The following is a 21,126-nucleotide window of genomic DNA, read 5'->3' on the forward strand; positions in this document are numbered from 1 at the left end:
CAAAAGCAAAACGTCAACAGAGTTGCGATGTTTTTCGGATGCACTACAGCTGCATTGCGATGTTTTTAAGTGCATTCTGGCTGCGTCCAACAGCAATTGACAACTGTTTGACGGCTGTCAGTTGTTGCAGTTAGCGAATTTCATTCGGTAACTGAAACGTAAACATGTTGCACTTATCGAACGTCTACTGTATTCCTCAGGTAGACCGGCCAGCAAAAGTGTCCCAATCCATTCGTCGGTGATCTCGAAGCCAATCCCACGTAGTTGGTGTGCGGTTGCTATGACGTCGTTAACAAACGTCTCCATGGAGTTGCTGGTTGTCAAGGAGGTTGTTATGAGTTTTCTCAACAGTCCGACTTTCCGGGTCAATCCAGAGTCCTCGAATGCTGCTTCCAACTTCGACCACGCCTCCCGTGCGGACTTCGCTTCCCTCACATGCACGTAGTTCACCGGATCGAGCAAAAGGATAATTTTCGCTCGCGCTCTTCGGTCCTTCACAGCGTCCACCACCGGATCGGTTCCATCGGCATTCGGCGTTGGCTTCACGACTTCCCATAAATCTTCCAGTTCCAGGAACGTTTGTACCGCAAATTTCCACGTTGACCAGTTCTCACGGCCAAGCAGAAGTTCAATTGCCGGTAGGCTTGTCGTACCGTGGATTGCGTGGATCCGATTCCGGGTAGCGTCTCCACCTCCGCCTTGCTGGGAATTCTCCGCCGGGTTGACCATCTTGAAGTAAACTTGAAGAGACTTTTTCTTGTGATTCTTGAATTAGAACTTTTTCTTGAGTCTTGAAAAAATATGTTCCTCACTATCCGAACTCTCTGGGCCCAAAACCTTTTGGTAGGATATGGTGAGTGCCAGAGACCAAACTACTTCAGTTGGCAGTTGGAACAAGAATGACAAATTTATTTTCTATTTTCTATACAAACATATTTCATGACTTACTAAGACTAATAGTTTGTCGTCTAATTCCGACATGTACAAAATGCGATGAGGGGTGGTTCGACAAATCGCTCCCATACAAACTTCAAATTGATTTTTAAATAGGTTCCCGGGCTTAAAAATTCATGAAAATTTGGATTTCGGCTCAGTTTGGCATGCAGATTCAGAATATGGAATAAGGCAATCCATGACGACATATCGCGATGGGGGTGACAGCTGAAATTGTAAACACAGTGTACGAGCAGCTTAACAAATTTTCGTCGAGTGTTCTCGGTGCTTAACAAATTCCTTTGTGTTCAACTGTCACCCCGATCGACGATTGTCAAAAATACATGGTAAACAAAGAAAATCAGCTGATCGCATCTGTCTCATGGATTGCCTTATTATCTCAACACCGCTAAAGAAGCCAATTGCTGTTGGACGCAGCCAGAATGCACTCAACAACATCGCAATGCAGCTGTAGTGCATCCGAAAAACATCGCAACTCTGTTGACGTTTTGTTTTTGATAGATAGCGGTGCGATAACTGCAAAATTGTTGCACTTAGCGGACTTGCAGTTAAAAAGCATTGCAGTTAAACCGTTTGCACCGAGCGAACGTTTACTGAACAGTAGACGTTCGCTCGGTGCAAACGGTTTAACTGCAATGCTTTATAGTCCCTCTGGTATTGGCTGTTTCCGGTCAAAATGGATTTTTAGGCGGAATCACTTTATATCTTCCAACGTTTCAGCCCTTGGTTTGGGCCTTCCTCAGGGAGATCTAAAATTGGGGTTTATTTATTATGTTGGGATTGTGGTTTATGTTTTTTACAAAAAATACTCACTATAGGCGTACCGCTAGCGTTTCATAGCCCGTTGCTGGGCTGTGCACTGAAATAATTCTGTCAACCTATTCTATCAGTAACTACATTTAAGTTATATCTCAAGTCTGACACTGCCATTTCAACTGAATTGTTATACGTATCATGTCACAAACAGTTCACATTGAACACTGTTCTAATAAATTTTAATAACACTAGCCCATGTCGAAGTTATATGCACACTACATGGCCAGTACACTGGCTTTGCATATAACTTTGACACGCGCACAGCCCAGTGGAAATTATATGCGTGTTTGTCATGTTGACGGCAGCATTTCGGTGGCATGATAAAAAACAACAATGGCGGACAAAGTGGAGCAGTTGCTGGAGGATTCCGGTTTGCCGATCAGTTTTTTCAATCTTCTTGGGGGTAAGTTAAATATTCTGTTTGTTTTAAAGTAACTAATTTTTAATTCCTTTACAGATTTGAATATTGGAATTCAAGAGTTGTCGACAATAACCGCTGATGAGCTGGAAGAAGCTTTACAGCGCACCTGTTTAAGCGAAGGCTACGTGTGGAACACAAAACAAATTTTTGATCGCATATATCAGTGGCAACAGAAAAATGTAAGTGTTTATTTTCTGCATGATAATTATTTTGCTAAGAATATTTACATTATCTATTCAATGCAGCAACTTGCGCTTCAAACATTACCGAAACACGAGCAGATCCCTGCGGATGAACGTCAGGATTTGACAGGAGAAACTGCCGCCTCTCGGATCGAAGCATCTGATCCGCTTCCGTTGCCAGAAAAATCGATTGAATTTGTAAAAATCAGTGACGGCCAAGAGAAAGTAGAAACCTCGGATAGATCGTGTTCCTTCGATGCCGGCTGCAGTTACCGCAAGTCTGACCAGATTCTATTAACTGAGTCTGTGATCGGGCCCAGCCGTTCTAGCCTCCTTCGGCCGGTCAGTCAGGAGATAACCGCAGCGGAACAGATTCTATTAACTGAGTCTGTGATCGGGCCCAGCCGTTCTACCCTCCTTCGGCCGGTCAGTCAGGAGATAACCGCAGCGGAACAACCAACGCAGAGCAGCAGTCTACAGGATCCGACATTTACACTGTTGGTGAATGCTCCAGAAGACGGCGAGTTTCTAAGTGATGCCACGAACACCGAACAGGTAGTTTTGTGAATTTAATTACCGTGAAACGAGCGGTGAATGGCGGTAATTGTATTTATGTTTTTTTTTCTTTTTTTTTTGTAGCTTTTCAACAACCTCGATACTGATGACGGCGGCGGCCACGGTACTGGGCAGGCTTTGGTGAGTACCCAAGTCAGTGTTAAGTCTGAAACAATATACCCGGAACGGACACTAATCACCCAAAGCCAACACCCATCTCAAAATCAGACATCCTTGCTGAGCAGCACTTCGCAAGATTCGGCGATTTTGCTGTTTGTAAAAGCTCCGGGGAGCGCCGCATCTCCAGACCAATCCAGACAGGTACTTCCGCAAGCTTCAATTTATATTGGTGCTTATGACTAACAGTATTTTTCCTTTCCTTTTAGCTTCTTAGCAACCTCGAGTCAGACGACTGCAGTGGCCACGGTTCCGGCCAGGCATTGGAGGGTACGAATTCTATCCAATCGAGCATCAAGGTTCAGGAACCACTTGTCCGAAAAACATCCGTGCTGTCGAGCAATGCTCCAGGAGGCTCTGTATCGTTGAAGGACATCACAAATATAAAACAAGTATGTATTCAAAACAAGTTTGAATTATTCTCGCATGCGAGAAGTGAAATCAAGTTATATTAATCTGAAAGTACTTGCACATTTCATTGCTACAACTGACGGGTTTTCTTTTCTATTTTTGTTTTCAGCACTCGAGTGATCAAAATGCTGCCGGATGTAGTGGTAGCGGTAGTGGATTGGGCGTAGTTGACGAGAATTTAGTCGGGCGGAAATTGTTCAGTCCGTCAGCACTACTGCATTTATTGAACTCGACTGAACTCGGAAAGGATATTATTCGTCGATCAGAAGTTGGAGAACTGTCAACCGGACGACAACACGAGCTGGCAGGAATAGTTGCAGAATGGCACTTGGCGAACCGGACACGGGTGACACAAGAAGATCTTGAAGAATATGCAGCTACTGTCACAGCAGTATTCCATTCTGAAAAAAAGGTAAAAACGTTAATACCAATGCACAGCACAATTTGCGCTAAACCAAACTCATAAATTATGCGTATATGTACACCTTGGTATGCTTAAATGATGTGTGCAATGATATTCTCTTTATTTCTGTAAAATTGTTACATTTTTTTAATATTCTGTGTGGTTAAATTGGCTCATAAAAATAACCTATTTTTTAAATCAATTTGTTCCAATTTATACGTTTGTTTGTCTGTGGTAAAATTTTCCGATATACAATGATTAAATATAGAGGATAGATTTAATATATGAACTAGACTAAATTAAGACTAAAACTATTTATTATTTTATAAAATAGGTGACATACTACTTGGAAAGAGGTGGTGCTAAAAGGAATCCAGGCGGTATCATCTACAACAAGATATGTAATTTGAAAGCCAAAGCACGCAAACGGGATAAATCAGAAGAAGATTATGCAAAGCGAATTCGGGCAGGAGCTGATCAAACGAAAAAGAACAAAGCGTCCTCACTGGCTCTGAACTGGCTGATGCTCAACGACGGACCGTGGGGCGTTGTACTAGAAAAATGGAAGGAAAGCTTCGAATCACGCAACCATTTCATGGGGAAGTCTACAGCAGAGTCAAATTTGCGCAAATGTAAGATCTGGAAGCACCTGCAAAGCGAATTTGGATGTCAACTGGTGAGTATTTTGAAGATGATTCTTATATTGTTTTGCTAGTTCAATCTTTAGTACAAAAGTGGATTCATAAAATGTATCGTGTTTATTTGTATATTTTCTATACTTTCAGATTGACGACGACTTTGACTTGAAATACCCCACCGCTAAGAACGGGATCGAGGTTTGGGATGATTTACTGGTTCACGTTATTGATTATTTGAAAATCCACGTGAATGACGAATTTTCGATCAGGATTTTGCATGATGTCACGAACACCAGCTTGAGCGACGGTAATCATTCTCATATTTCAAAGAAGATAAACAAAATTCTACATATACTTTTACCGTTTTAGATTCTCGTTTGTGTGCAGTCCTGATATTGTTAAACTGTGTGCTACCGCCGGTTAGAGTTACTGCAGGCTATAAACCCACCGTTGCATCCGCTCAAGAAGAGATATTTCTGTTCGACAACACGGAACAGGGCGCCAAACAAAAATTGCAAGAACTCTATGCACGACACAAGGACCTCGGATTACCGCCTGCGCCCAAATTAATAGCACTTGGCGCAAACTACAAAGAGCTGCAGGGACACTTTATTGTTTGCTACGGGGATCTAAGCTACAAATTCACATGTTTGAAGCGCGCTGTGGACGTTTACATCAAGCTGGCTCTTGTTCTCGGACTGCAACACTCAAAGATCACGAAGCTGATTTGGCTGTTCGTTGTCCGGTGTGTCTATGGTGTTTACGTTCCCGAAAAGTACTCCAACATCGAAAAGTTGGTGATTCATCTTAATAACGTCAAACATGTCTAATGATATTGTATGCTTTGTGAAAGAATGTACGACTACATTCGAATTAGTGGAGAGATATATATCACATTTAAACGAATTCCATAACATACCTAATAATCATCGTTGTATATGTACAGTAGATAAATGTGGACAAATTTTTCAAAAATACTATTCGTTTAAAAGGCATTTGCTGAATCACAAGCGCATCCAATCAGGAACATGTAGAGAAAATGTTCAAGAAATACCCTCACCAACCTCCGCCGAAGACATTGGCAATCATAACTCTGAGCAAAACGAAACAAATCATACAGATAGTTTAATTATTGAAACTTTGGCTAAAATCGATAGACTTGTTGTAGAATATAGTTTAAATTTGCACAAGCGCCCAAATCTGACCAGGAACGATGTTTTTGAAATTCAACAAGGAACGAAAAATGTGTATACTGAAATAGCTAAGCAAATCGAAAACCTAGGATTGCTTTCACCCATTCCCGACGTTAACTATCAGTTTCATCATTATTTGCAAAAGCTGAAACATACTTTTGATGGTATCGATACTGAATTCAAACTGTTTAATTACCTGGAAAAATTGAATGTTTTTAAAAAGCCTCAGATTATAACCGTTGAAAAAGAAACAAATACATTGTCGATTGTAAACGAGGAAAGCTCTATTAAATCTAGCTTAGTTCTCATGCCGATAGCGTTTCAAATCAAAACATTTTTCTAACTGGATAACGTTTTAGATGTAACCTTAAAAAATATTGACGAGCTTGAAAAATCGAATCGTATCCATAATTTCATCAATGGTAAGGCTTGGAAGGATGTACGAAAGAAGTATGGAACAGACCTGCTTATTCCTATTTCTTTTTACGCCGACGAATTCGAAGTGAACGATCCACTTAGTTCGCATAATAAGCGTCATTCGGTGTGTGGGTTGTATTATAGTTTTCCTGTCATACCCAAAGAATTTTCTTCAAGGCTTCGTAACATATTCATCGCAGGAATGATTCGAAAGATTGACATTAACGAGGTAGGAATTAACAAACTTATGCAACAACTTATAGACATATTCAAAGAGATGGAAGAAGAAGGAATTCTTATCAATTATAACGGGACACAAACTATCATTAGATTTGTATTTTCGTTATTTTTAGGAGATAACTTGGGGGTCCATTCGTTTCTTCTCTTTTCCGGTAGTTTTAGTGCTACATTTTATTGTAGATTCTGCAAGCGACCAAAGAGTGAGTTACAGAAGGATGATTGCTTGCATACTGATTATTTGCGTAATGAAGAAAATTACCGAGTCGATGCACAACTACAGAACCAGGCACTCACTGGCATAAAAGGATTATCTATTTTTAATCAGCTCCCGTCATTTAGCGTCGTTAAGAATATTAGCGTGGATCCGATGCATGATCTGTTCAGTACTGGCGTCTGCAAGTATGGACTAACAGAGGTGCTAAACTATTGCATTTTTGAAAAAAAGTTCGCATCGTTAAGCGAAGTAAACACACGGAGAAGATTAATCAGTCTAACTGCTAGGGATGAAACTTTATCCAGAATGCCAGATTTAGAAGAAACATATCTTAAGACGAAGAAATCCAAATCTATAACTATTCGTACAACTGCTAGTGAGATGAAGTCGTTTTGTTTCTTCATATCCTTTATACTGGGACCTTTTTTTCCTAAAGATGATCCTGTTTGGGAATTTTGTAAAACACTAGTAAAACTGGTTGATTTCGCACTTCTTCCTTCATTCGGTGAGGTAGATATTGAACAGTTCAGGCAAACTATTACGAAGCACCAACAATTATATACAGAATTGTTTGATGAAAAACTCAAACCTAAGCAACACTTGCTGCTTCATTATCCGTCTGTAATTGAAGAATGTGGTCCAGTCCTGAATATGTCTTGTTTTCGGTTTGAAGCAAAACACAAAGAGCACAAGCAATATGCTAACGTCACGTCATCAAGACGAAATATTTGCTACACATTATGTTTAAAGTCTTCATTACAGTTTGCTTATGACGTTATGACTTCAAGCTTTTTGAAACCTTCCGTTGAAGGTGATTTTATAGCAACCAAGCTATCCTGTAGATCATATTACTTGAACCTGCTATATCCTATTCCATTCGACTCTGAACGTGAAATTTTAGTGTCCTATAATTGTCGTTTCAAAGGAACTCTTTATAAGACAGGTTTATTTTTGACGAGAACAAGAGACCATATAACAGAATTATATGAAATACTAGAAATAATAACGATCGCGGAAAACATGTATATTGTAGGTCAATTGTGGCAATGTGGCCCATTCAATGATCACCTTATGGCACATGAAGCTATGCACTGCAGTAGGTTAAAACAGATTCTTAACTCTATAGATTTCGATGGACCTCCTATAACTATTCATTCTGTAGATAACCGATACTATTTTAGAAAAAGATATGATTTTTATCTTGAAGAAAACGATATATAATCAATGTTAAAAGCTAAGATCTAAATGTTCAATAAATTTTATATAAAATGGTTTAGTGTTTTCAACTTAAATGGCACTAGCTTCGTAATTAGGTGTAAATTCTTGATCGAAAAATCTTACCACGTCAAATAAGAAAGTTTTTCTTCTCATTCGGCGCTTATTTGCATGCATGCATTTTGAAGCATCAAAAGTGACGTGATATTTTTTTTCTTCAAGCATTTACGCCTAATTGCAAAGTTAGCGCTGAAATTTGAAATTCGACCTTAAACGGAATCACTACTGTCACCGTAATAAATATGTGAAGGGCAAATCCACATTATATGCGATGCACATAAAAGTGGATGACCAGCCCACAGTGAATAATATTGTATAAGCACATGAAATCAATTTCGTTTCACAGAGAGTAGAAACAAAATGTATTGCATATAACAATAACATAGAGGCCTGAGAGCCATACTACATGCGTTGCACATAACTCTAACTACTTATTTTCGGCCTTAGATTAAATTCATATGATATACTAATAGTGCAATAATATCAGACTGACATATAACTCGGATCGGGAAAGTTGGCTCAGTGTGGGCTGTCGGTACAGTAGACGTTCGCTCGGTGCAAACGGTTTAACTGCAATGCTTTTTAACTGCAAGTCCGCTAAGTGCAACAATTTTGCAGTTATCGCACCGCTATCTGTCAAAAACAAAACGTCAACCGAGTTGCGATGTTTTTCGGATGCACTGCAGCTGCATTGCGATGTTTTTGAGTGCATTCTGGCTGCGTCCAACAGCATTTGACAACTGTTTGACGGCTGTCAGTCGTTGCAGTTAGCGAATTTCATTCGGTAACTGAAACGTAAACATGTTGCACTTATCGAACGTCTACTGTATAAATTTTGTGGTTTGTCTGCAAGTTTTGTTTTTGTTATTTTTTACGTGTTATGGTTCATTCGTGTTGTTTGTTGGGGGTTTATCTGATTTTGGATGGTGGTGGGTAGATTTTGAGGGTGATTTTTTTTAATTTTTGTTGTTGCCACTTCACCAACCACTGACATGGCGTCTAGACACTGTGTACTTGTATATGTGTGTAATTTTTACAATTACAGTAGACGTTCGATAAGTGCAACATGTTTACGTCTCAGTTACCGAATGAAATTCGCTAACTGCAACGACTGACAGCCGTCAAACAGTTGTCAATTGATGTTGGACGCAGCCAGAATGCACTCCAAAACATCGCAATGCAGCTGTAGTGCATCCGAAAAACATCGCCACTCTGTTGACGTTTTGTTTTTGACAGATACAGTAGACGTTCGCTCGGTGCAAACGGTTTAACTGCAATGCTTTTTAACTGCAAGTCCGCTAAGTGCAACAATTTTGCAGTTATCGCACCGCTATCTGTCAAAAACAAAACGTCAACAGAGTTGCGATGTTTTTCAGATGCACTTCAGCTGCATTGCGATGTTTCTTAATGCATTCTGGCTGCGTCCAACAACAATTGACGACTGTTTGACGGCTGTCAGTCGTTGCAGTTAGCGAATTTCATTCGGTAACTGAGACGTAAACATGTTGCACTTATCGAACGTCTACTGTAGCGGTGCGATTACTGCAAAATTGTTGCACTTAGCGGACTTGCAGTTAAAAAACATTGCAGTTAAACCGTTTGCACCTAGCGAACGTCTACTGTAATGTGTTCATATGGTGTTAAAAAAAATAACAAAAAAATAACAAAAACAAAACTTGCACTGTACAGCAGACGTTCGATAAGTGCAACATGTTTACGTTTCAGTTACCGAATGAAATTCGCTAATTGCAACGACTGACAGCCGTCAAACAGTTGTCAATTGCTGTTGGACGCAGCCAGAATGCACTCAAAAACATCGCAATGCAGCTGTAGTGCATCCGAAAAACATCGCAACTCTGTTGACGTTTTGTTTTTGACAGATAGCGGTGCGATAACTGCAAAATTGTTGCACTTAGTGAACTTGCAGTTAAAAAGCATTGCAGTTAAACCGTTTGCACCGAGCGAACGTCTACTGTACCTAAGCTGGGAAAAAACTTTTTAATCAAAATTATATGCTAAAAAGTTTGCTAATTGAATTTCTCATCACGTACACCAACTCGCTTTTAATTAAATATTGTTTTGATTTTTTCAGAAGCATTTGAAAACCGACTTCCTATGCTTCCCCATGCTAAAAAATCGGTCCTTCACGAATACAGTAAACTTTTTCCAGGTGGCTGCAGCGTACCTTGGAACTCTCGAATTGATTGATGCACCAAGCAATAAGAAGAAGAAGTTTTGACATCCAAGCGGTGTGCCGTTAACATCCATCGACCAGTCAGCAACGAGGATCTCATCGCCGGCACACCGCTTGGATGTCAAAACTTCTTCTTCTTTTCGCTTGGTGCATCAATCAATACTACGCCTACTGTGATGGGTTTAGGCGTCGCTGTGAGTTACACATTCAAATTCAAATTCTGCACGCCTACTGCTACTGACGACACAACGCTATCTGTCAAAAACGAAACTTTAACTGAAGCGATGTTTTCGGATGTACAGTAGACGTTCGCTCGGTGCAAACGCAATGCTTTTTAACTGCAATGCTTTTTAACTGCAAGTACGGTAACTGCAACAACTTTGCAGTTATCGCACCGCTATCTGTCAAAAACTAAACGTCAACTGTGTTGCGATGTTTTTCGAATGCACTTTATCAGCAATGCGATGTTTTTGAATGCAGTTTGGCTGCGTCCAACATGAATTGACAGCCGTTTGACGCCTGTCAGTCGTTGCAGTTAGCGAATTCCATTCGGTAACTGAAACGTAAACATGTTGCAGTTATCGAACGTCTACTGTAATGCATACGTTTTTAGTGCATTGTTGTTGAAATGCTAGATTAGCAAAGAAAATAATGAACATTTTTTGAAAACTTCAAATACAGTAGACGTTCGCTCGGTGCAAACGGTTTAACTGCAATGCTTTTTAACTGCAAGTCCGCTAAGTGCAACAATTTTGCAGTTATCGCACTGTTATCTGTCAAATACGAAACGTCAACTATGTTGCGATGTTTTTCGAATGCTCTTCAGCTGCATAGCGATGTTTTTTAGTGCATTCTGGCTGCGTCCAACAGCAATTGACAACTGTTTGACGGCTGTCAGTCGTTGCAGTTAGCGAATTTCGTTCGGTAACTGATGGGTAGTACGCTGATCGCAAGAAATTTCTTGGCCTATCTCGATGCGTGGAAAATTCAGACAAGGAATCGCTCAAGAAATAATAAAGCGTTGCTTTATTCCGGATCCTGGTACGGAGCTGAAACGAAACGTCAAATCAAATGGGGCTTGCTGTGTTAAATTTCTTGACCATTCCGGTCACGGAAAAATAATGCACTGAACGAAAATTACTTGAGCGATTCTGTTTGACGTGCATACCTCGCATGAAACGTAAACATGTTGCACTTATCGAACGTCTACTGTATTCGTACGCGCAATATCACTCACGAATCGCATCACCTCTCCATCGCTTGCGATGCGAATGTGGACGAATGTTTAAATTCCATGTATGGCTTCCCACCGTTCGCCGATGTTTTCTGTCGTCGCTGACAAGCAAACACACAAACTAAAGCGACAACCGTTCGCTGCTGACTGTATTCGAGTGTGGAAGAAGATAAATAGTGGAAATCAGGAACCCTGCCGCCAAACTACCCAAAATTGAGTTCTTTTGACGCAATTCCATAGTTCGGCCCAATGAGCCATTTTACGAGACGTTTCGGATCAGCTGAACGCTCATTTCATGAATGAAAATTTGACAGGAGGTTGCGCCCAAGCCCGTGAGTGTTAATATCAATATAAACACTGTTGTCGTTTCGTAAAATAGACTATAAGCCAAAATTTGAGTAAATCGATTAAACTCACGCTAGGTAGATTGCCTTTACCTCCAGCTAAAAAATATACTCAAGAGTAGGTAAATTCAACCCAAGACCCCCCCTCATTCAACTCAATTTTGAGTAAACCGACATTTACCCAAAATTGGCTTATTGGGGTCAAGGACCCCCTTTGGGTAGAAGCATCTTTGTTTATTTTTGACAACATCGCACAGTGGGATCATTCTGAAAAACCTGAATTAATCCACCTATGGTGAACAGAACCCTTCTTACACTTATTAAAACTATTGTTGTATTATTCGTATGTATGATTGTGATATTTGGTCATTCTAGAAAATATTGTAGATCATGGCATCAAGCTGATTGCTTTCCATAATAGAATCATCGACAATGGGCTCAACTACCAGAAATGCCAGCCATAATCTCCTAGAATCTTGAGAATCTGAGAAATTTATTATGATACATTTTATCAAAAATCTCTCAAAAGCGTAAATTTCATTACTCCTTAGTACTCGTGAAAAGATATCTCGGAAACAAAATGTCCAAACGGCATGAAATTTAATAGCATACTACTTGGATGCTGTAGCTTTCATTTGATGCTGAGAGAACTCAAATCGATTGACACACGGCTGATTCATTTATTATGAAGCATTTTGTCAAAGACCTCTTAAAAAGTTAAGTTGTTATTACTCCAAAGTACTCCCCGAAAGATATCTCGGTTACAAAATGTCCAATCGGAATGAAATTCAAAAGCGTTCTTCTAGGATGCAGCAGCTTTCGTTTCGGGCCTCAAGAACCCGAATCGGTTGATAGACGGCTGAGAAATTTATGGTGATACACTTTGTCAAAAATATCTAAAATAATTAAGGTGTACTACTCCCTAGCACTCTTTGAAAGATATCTCGGTAACCGAACGTCCAATCAAAATAAAATTCAATAGCGTTCTACTAGGAAGTAGTAGCTTTCATTTGCTTCCAAGAGAACTCAAATCGGTCAACAGACGGCTGAGAACCGTGAGTGACATTTTTTGTAACATACATACACACACACACACACATACACACACACGCACATACAGACATTTGCTCAATTCGTCGAGCTGAGTTGATTGGTATATGTGACTCGGCCCTGCGGGCCTCGGATCGAAAGTCGGTTTTCCAAGCGGTATTTATACCCTTCTTATGGGTGTAAGAAGGGTAAAAAGACGATCAAAACCTCTAAGAGTCGTTAGATGACATTTTAGCATATAGGTGTCTTTGGAAGATGTGTTCAGAAATATCGTCTCTATGTTTATGCATATTCACTGTATGGTAAAAATGTAGGGTGAACCCGAGCAAAAAAAAATTTTTTTCAAAATATTTTTTTTAGAGGGTAGATGTCTTCAGCAAAGTTGTAGAACAAGTAATTTCAAGTACAGTAGACGTTCGATAAGTGCAACATGTTTACGTTTCAGTTACCGAATAAAATTCGCTAACTGCAACGACTGACAGCCGTCAAATAGTTGTCAATTGCTGTTGGACGCAGCCAGAATGCACTTAAAAACATCGCAATGCAGCTGTAATGCATCCGAAAAACATCGCAACTCTGTTGACGTTTTGCATATGACAGATAGCGGTGCGATAACTGCAAAATTGTTGCACTTAGCGGACTTTCAGTTAAAAAGCATTGCAGTTAAACCGTTTGCACCGAGCGAACGTCTACTGTATCTTTGTTGAAGACACCATATACATATTGGCTTATACGAGCGAAGTGAACCGTACCGGAGTAGTAAAAAACACGTCTATCTTGAATTGTGGTTGAACATGGAATAATCTTTATTTCTAATGACACTTACTGACTAACAAACTTTCAATGATTACTTTGATGATCATTGAGCTGCGTTGCAACTCCAATACTCCTCCTCAACGCTGCTATTCTAATCCGCATTTCTTACGTAGGGTCTCAACGCGAACTCTGGAGAGTGGTTTGGTCATCAAATCAGCAAGCATCAGTTCAGTGGGGCAATAAACGTAATTGACTGTCCCAGTCTGCTTAAAATCCTTGGCAAAGTGGAATCTTGTTGCTATGTGTTTGGTTCGATTGCTGAACTTATCGGAATCCAGCATTTTGAGGCTGCTTTGATTATCCTCATTTATTGTAATGGTTGGTTGATCTTCTCCTAAGTCTTTCAGTAACCGTTGCAGCCAGATTGCTTCTTGTGAGGCTTCCGAAAGTGACACAAATTCCGCTTCAGCTGTCGATAGTGATACACATGTCTGCTTACGGCATGCCCAAGATAGTGTTCCTCCGTTGAACTTGAAGATGAATCCACTATTTGATTTTCGGTCCTCGCGATTTTCCGCCCAGTCTGCATCCGCGTATCCTATCAGTCCTGAATGATCGTCCATTTTGCTCAGTCTGAGCTTCACGTTAATCGTTCCCTTAAGATACCGGACCATACGCTTCAACTCCGTCCAATCTTGCTGAGTGGGAGCAGTCTTTCGGCTCATGATGGCGATTGCTGCAGCAATATCAGGTCGAGTATTCACTGCGATGTACAAAAGTTGTCCTACTAGCTTCTGGTACTGCTTGTTGTCTGGGAGAGGGATCTGCTTGTCATCATTCTTACCATAACCGGGATCTAACGGAATGTTGGACGATTTCGCATCATCTAGCCCGGCGGATTTCACAACTTCACTGATATACTTTCTTTGACAAAGGTAGAAGTCTCCTGCTTCATCTCGCTCCACTTCAATTCCCAGGTACCACTGGATGTCTCCGAGACTGCTGATTTCAAAATTCTTCCTCAATGCCAGTTCCAGGGGTTTGATAATTTGCTCATCTTCGCTTGCTACAACTAGATCATCGACGTAGACCAGTATGTAACACCATTTTCCATTAACTTCTTTCTTGTATAAGCACGGATCCGACTCACATCTACGAAATCCAGCTTCCTCTAACACTTCATGCAGTCGTTGGTTCCACGAACGTGCAGCCTGCTTCAAACCATATATGCTTTTCTTCAGTCGGCAAACCTTGTTCTCCATACCTGCTACAGCATATCCAGGCGGCTGCCTCATAAATATCTCCTCCTCAAGGTTGCCGTATAGAAACGCCGTCTTCACATCGTACTGCTTGACCACCATTCGTTTCTTGGCCGCTACAGACATCAGGGTACGGAAGGTTGTTTGGCGGACTACGGGAGCAAACACTTCGTCATAGTCGGCTCCATATCGCTGGCTAAAACCTTGAGCTACTAACCTTGCCTTGTGCCGGATTACCTCGCCGTTCTTGTCGTGCTTTACCTTGAACACCCATTTGCAGCCGATAGCACGCCTTCCTCTGGGCAGGTCAACCAGGTCCCATGTTTCATTGCAGTCCATCGAATTGAGTTCATCCTCCATTGCCTTTCTCCACTGGATACTTTCCGGACAGGATACAGTAGACGTTCGCTCGGTGCAAACGGTTTAACTGCAATGCTTTTTAACTGAAAGTCCGCTAAGTGCAACAATTTTGCAGTTATCGCACCGCTATCTGTCATATGCAAAACGTCAACAGAGTTGCGATGTTTTTCGGATGCACTACAGCTGCATTGCGATGTTTTTAAGTGCATTCTGGCTGCGTCCAACAGCAATTGACAACTATTTGACGGCTGTCAGTCGTTGCAGTTAGCGAATTTTATTCGGTAACTGAAACGTAAACATGTTGCACTTATCGAACGTCTACTGTATTGCCTCCTTGAATGTCTTCGGCTCCTCCTGAATCAATGGACCAGCTATGCACACGTACCTTTCCGGTGGTTTTCCTTGATTTATTCTTTCAGATCGTCGGGTTACAGGCGCATCTTTTGCTACGTCATCCGGTTTGTTATTTTCAGGATCGCCCCACTCGTCATCATCATCGGATTCTCCAACATTTGGATCAGTAACTTCATCATCCTGTAGAACGTCCTCAACACGCACGCTTTGTGAAGGAATCACGAGCTCTTCCAAGTCCACACCATCCGTTGGTAGGCAACTGTCCAGGAACTTGACATCGCGACTCACCGTGATTTTTCCGCTTCTTGGATCCACTAGCCGGTACACCTTGGAGACTTCACTGTATCCAACAAACTTGAGCTTGATTGCTTTGCTGTCCAGCTTTCCTCGTTTCTCGTTCGGAACATGGCAGTACGCATCCACTCCAAATCGTTGAATGTGTCCCAAATTCGGTTTCTTGCCAAACCATCTCTCATATGGTGTACCAGAGATCGAGCGAGAAGGTAGACGATTCTGCAGGTAATTTGCTGTTACGATGGCTTCTCCCCAGAAACGATGGTCCATCTTGGCATCTATCAGCATACATCGGGCCATTTCCACCAAGTGCCTATTTTTTCTTTCCGCAACTCCATTTTGTTGAGGGGTGTATGGAGCAGTAAACTGACCAAGAATCCCGTTCCGCTTCAGAAATAATCTCACACGTTTGCCAGTGTACTCACCTCCATTATCGGAACGAATTACCTTCGGTTTCTTGCCGAACTGTGTTTTCGCCATCTCTACGTATTCCTCCAGTTTCTCCAGGGCTTCTGATTTGTTCCGCAGGATGTAGACTACCGTGTATCTGCTGTAGTCATCGATGAATGTCAGAAAATATTTTCGTCCCCCAATGGTACTACAGTAGACGTTCGCTCGGTGCAAACGGTTTAACTGCAATGCTTTTTAACTGCAAGTCCGCTAAGTGCAACAATTTTGCAGTTATCGCACCGCTATCTGTCAAAAACAAAACGTCAACCGAGTTGCGATGTTTTTCGGATGCACTGCAGCTGCATTGCGATGTTTTTGAGTGCATTCTGGCTGCGTCCAACAGCATTTGACAACTGTTTGACGGCTGTCAGTCGTTGCAGTTAGCGAATTTCATTCGGTAACTGAAACGTAAACATGTTGCACTTATCGAACGTCTACTGTAGTCCGCATCGGTCCGCAAATATCTGTATGGACCAGATCCATTACTGCTGTCGTTTGACTTTCAGATGTCTTCGGAAAAGGGCTTCTGTTCATTTTACCTTGAATGCACGCTTCACAAATTTCCTTGCAGCTACACGCCTTCACAGACACTCCAAGGGCCAAATCTTTGAGCTTCAAAACTGCATCGCAATCTCGATGGCCTAGCCGCCGATGCCAGACATGGATACACTCGCTAGCCGAAGTCACCAATGACGCAGACTCGTTGCATTGCTTCATTACAAACAAACCTCGTTCAAACTCAGCAACTGCACCGATCGTTCCGTCTCTGACAATTTTCGCTCCGGTTTCATCGAACGTCACACTGAATCCCTTCTTCACCAGTCGCTTGACGGATATAAGGTTCGACTTCATGTCAGGTACATACAGCACTGCTTCCAGCATTATCACTCGGCGGTTGCCTGCACCATCCAACACTACAATCTTTCCAGATCCACGACCTTTGGATTCAGCCTTCATCCCATTAGCAACCCAAACAGCTTCCAGAACCGTTTCATCCAGGGTGTCGAAGAACTCGCGACGGTTTGAGATATGGCACGTTGCTCCAGAATCCAGAATCCACTTGTCCTCATGCTTCATCATATTTCCGGTCCAAAACGCCCAGTTCTCCTCTGTGTCGTCATCCTGCACCACGGTGTTCGCTTTCTGTTTCTTGGTGATCTTCGGTTGTTTATTTTTCTCAGCCTTCCAAGCCTTGAACTTCTCGCAATCGATCTTCTGGTGACCCGGTTTCTTGCAAAAGTAGCACCGGTCAGCAGCACTCTTTCTCCCGACTTGCAAAGCGGTTTCGGAGGTATCTTCAGTCTTGAAACGTTGCTCTCGCTTTTGCCATTCATCGATCAGCTTCCCTTTCACCAGGTTCAGTGTGAGATCTTCTTCCGGCCTTGCTTCCAGAGCGGTAACCAGGGTCTCATATTCGTCCGGTATGCTGCTGAAGAGGATTGATACCAGCCACTGATCGTCGAGAATTTTTTCAGGTTGCAGATCGTTCAGCTTCTCAAAAAGTTCTGTCAGGCTTGAAATGTGTTCCTCCATGTTTCCGTTCTTCTCCAGACGCAGTCGACAAATTTTCCGCATAACTGAAACCTTCGTGCTGAGTGTCCTCTTGACGTGAAACTTTTCCAGAGTCTCCCAAGCTTCGGCAGCGGATTGAGCCTTCCTGATGTGGACCAACTGGTTGTCATCCACGGCCAGTCCAATTGTCGCCAGCGCTTGCTCGTCCTTCGATTTCCAGGCAGCAGTTACGGGTTCGGGTTTGGGATCGTTCAGGGCCGTCCAACTTCCTTCCTTCAACAAGAGTAGCTTCATACGAAAACTCCAGTTGTCGTAGTTGGTCCCGTTGAGTTTTGCAAACGACTTTTCCATTTTCTCCAAAAAATTGTCCGACGGTTGAAAAAATCTTCAAAACTTCACCGGTCCCGATTCGTGTGGTTGGGCCCACAACCTATTGGCTTATACGAGCGAAGTGAACCGTACCGGAGTAGTAAAAAACACGTCTATCTTGATTTGTGGTTGAACATGGAATAATCTTTATTTCTAATGACACTTACTGACTAACAAACTTTCAATGATTACTTTGATGATCATTGAGCTGCGTTGCAACTCCAATAATACAGTAGACGTTCGATAAGTGCAACATGTTTATGTTTCAGTTACCGAATGAAATTCGCTAACTGCAACGACTGACAGCCGTCAAACAGTTGTCAATTGCTGTTGGACGCAGCCAGAATGCACTCAAAAACATCGCAGTGCAGCAGTAGTGCATCCGAAAAACATCGCAACTCTGTTGACGTTTTGTATTTGACATATAGCGGTGCGATAACTGCAAAATTGTTGCACTTAGCGGACTTGCAGTTAAAAAGCATTGCAGATAAACCGTTTGCACCGAGCGAACGTCTACTGTAGTTTGGACTTCATATTTTTGGAGAAAATATGAAAGTTTAAACAACAACCTCAAAATCAGTTTTTTGAACTTTTCCATGATTATATCGTAAAATTTCAACGTGATATGTTCTACAAGTTTGTAGGTACTACTGGAATACACTATCTTGCCGAAGACACCAACTCTATAAAATTGAAAATTGCTCCAATAAACCAATTTTTTTGAATTTTTTCACTATTTTCACTATTGAATATTTTTTGAATAGTCGTGCTATCAAAATTTCAATGCTTTATCATGTCCAGAATAGACCAAAAGTGACTAAACAATCGGGTCTGATAAGGCACTTTGATTTCTGGTGCTGTTTTAATAGTAATTTTTCAAAGAAAATATTCACAAATTTCATACAAATCAATTAATACAAACTGAAAACTCACGAAAACTTTTCGACATTAATATTTGTTAATCCAAATACAGTAGACGTTCGATAAGTGCAACATGTTTACGTTTCAGTTACCGAATGAAATTCGCTAATTGCAACGACTGACAGCCGTCAAACAGTTGTCAATTGCTGTTGGACGCAGCCAGAATGCACTCAAAAACATCGCAATGCAGCTGTAGTGCATCTGAAAAACATCGCAACTCTGTTGACGTTTTGTTTTTGACAGATAGCGGTGCGATAACTGCAAAATTGTTGCACTTAGCGGACTTTCAGTTAAAAAGCATTGCAGTTAAACCGTTTGCACCGAGCGAACGTCTACTGTAGTATTTTTGTTGAAATAGTCTACATTTCTAACACTGTGGTTGACTTTACATTGAAAATACGACAAAAAATATCGCTTTATAAATTTTTAGATGAGTTTTTAATACCATTCAAAAACTGTGCTTTTATCTAATTTTTTATTGTAATTCCCAAAGCATTTGTTTTTGTTAAAATACATACATTAATTAATCAACTAAAACAATGATAACATTTTTTTTCATTTGCTATGTTAACATTATAACTTCGGCTGAAAAACTAAAAAGGCTAAAATATAATGAATGCCTCTACAAGTTTTGTGTTGAAAATTAAAAAATAAAATAAAACGAGTGAAACATTGTTACATCTCATTGAAATAGCCAGTATCTGTTAGAGATATTATAGGTTGTAATTCTTACGTCATGATGAAAATTCTTCACAGATATTTTATAGAAATTGGTTATGCTGTTTGATACTCTTTAAAATTTATTTTTTCCAGTTTTCAAGAATTGCGTCCGTTAGGTCGATTCCTGTCCTTGATGTTCAAAATTTCTTCGTCGTAGAAATATTACAGTAGACGTTCGCTCGGTGCAAATGGTTTAACTGCAATGCTTTTTAACTGCAAGTCCGCTAAGTGCAACAATTTTGCAGTTATCGCACCGCTGTCTGTCAAAAACAGAACGTCAACAGAGTTGCGATGTTTTTCGGATGCACTTTATCTGCAATGCGATGTTTTTGAATGCATTCTGGCTGCGTCCAACAACAATTGACAACTGTTTGACGGCTGTCAGTCGTTGCAGTTATCGAATTTCATTCGGTAACTGAAAAGTAAACATGTTGCACTTATCGAACGTCTACTGTACCTTGGTTCATCCCATGACAAATCCGCATCAAGATCACGGCTCGACTATGGATACTTTTCCGGAGGAGCCTTTAGTTTTAAGTTTATATTATGTATAACGATTTTTTGAAAAGATAATTTGTGCCTTTTTGAGAAAGATTTCGTAGATGAGGAAATCACTCAAAGAGGCTTTTCCCTCTTTCAAAATTTGTAGTTAAAAATAAATTACACTGACAGTTGAAATAGTCTACATTTTCTTAACTTGTTTTTTTTTATTTAGAATTACTACAGTAGACGTTCGCTCGGTGCAAACGGTTTAACTGCAATGCTTTTTAACTGCAAGTCCGCTAAGTGCAACAATTTTGCAGTTATCGCACCGCTATCTGTCAAAAACAAAACGTCAACCGAGTTGCGATGTTTTTCGGATGCACTGCAGCTGCATTGCGATGTTTTTGAGTGAATTCTGGCTGCGTCCAACAGCATTTGACAACTGTTTGACGGCTGTCAGTCGTTGCAGTTAGCGAATTTCATTCGGTAACTGAAACGTAAACATGTTGCACTTATCGAACGTCTACTGTACTTGGATGAGCTAAAAATAATATCGAAAGGTTGTATGGGATTTGTGAATATTTTCTTTGAAAATTACAGTAGACGTTCGATAAGTGCAACATGTTTACGTTTCAGTTACCGAATGAAATTCGCTAACTGCAACGACTGACAGCCGTCAAACAGTTGTCAAATGCTGTAGGACGCAGCCAGAATGCACTAAAAAACAACGCAATGCAGCTGCAGTGCATCCGAAAAACATCGCAACTCGGTTGACGTTTTGTTTTTGACAGATAGCGGTGCGATAACTGCAAAATTGTTGCACTTAGCGGACTTGCAGTTAAAAAGCATTGCAGTTAAACCGTTTGCACCGAGCGAACGTCTACTGTACTCAAATTTGGGTTCTCTTGTTTTTCAGTGTAGATTCCATTG

The 21,126-nt window shown here is 41.0% G+C and overlaps 2 protein-coding genes across 4 annotated transcripts in view; one reads left to right on the forward strand and one right to left on the reverse strand.

Moving 5' to 3' along the window:
• Positions 1-21,126, reverse strand: part of LOC109401895 (glycosaminoglycan xylosylkinase homolog) — a 31,480-nt gene that overhangs the window by 8,718 nt on the left and 1,636 nt on the right. The gene's annotated exons all lie outside the window — the stretch shown is intronic.
• Positions 1,648-3,915, forward strand: LOC109418491 (uncharacterized). Of its 3 annotated transcripts, none has more exons than XR_009996046.1 (3): positions 1,648-2,173; positions 2,228-3,249; positions 3,315-3,915. XR_009996046.1 is itself a non-coding variant. In XM_062844736.1 (3 exons), exons 1-3 carry the CDS (start codon positions 2,104-2,106, stop codon positions 2,938-2,940), a joined length of 717 nt encoding a protein of 238 aa, XP_062700720.1. In that variant the 5' UTR covers positions 1,648-2,103; the 3' UTR covers positions 2,941-3,915. The 3 variants fall into 3 exon arrangements, 2 of the variants coding, with proteins under 2 accessions (XP_062700720.1, XP_062700718.1); XM_062844736.1 differs by having other exon boundaries at positions 2,228-2,370; positions 2,437-3,915; XM_062844734.1 differs by having other exon boundaries at positions 2,228-3,915.

The sequence above is a fragment of the Aedes albopictus genome, chromosome 1 (genome assembly GCF_035046485.1).
Source record: "Aedes albopictus strain Foshan chromosome 1, AalbF5, whole genome shotgun sequence".
NCBI classification, from domain to species: Eukaryota; Metazoa; Arthropoda; class Insecta; order Diptera; family Culicidae; genus Aedes; species Aedes albopictus.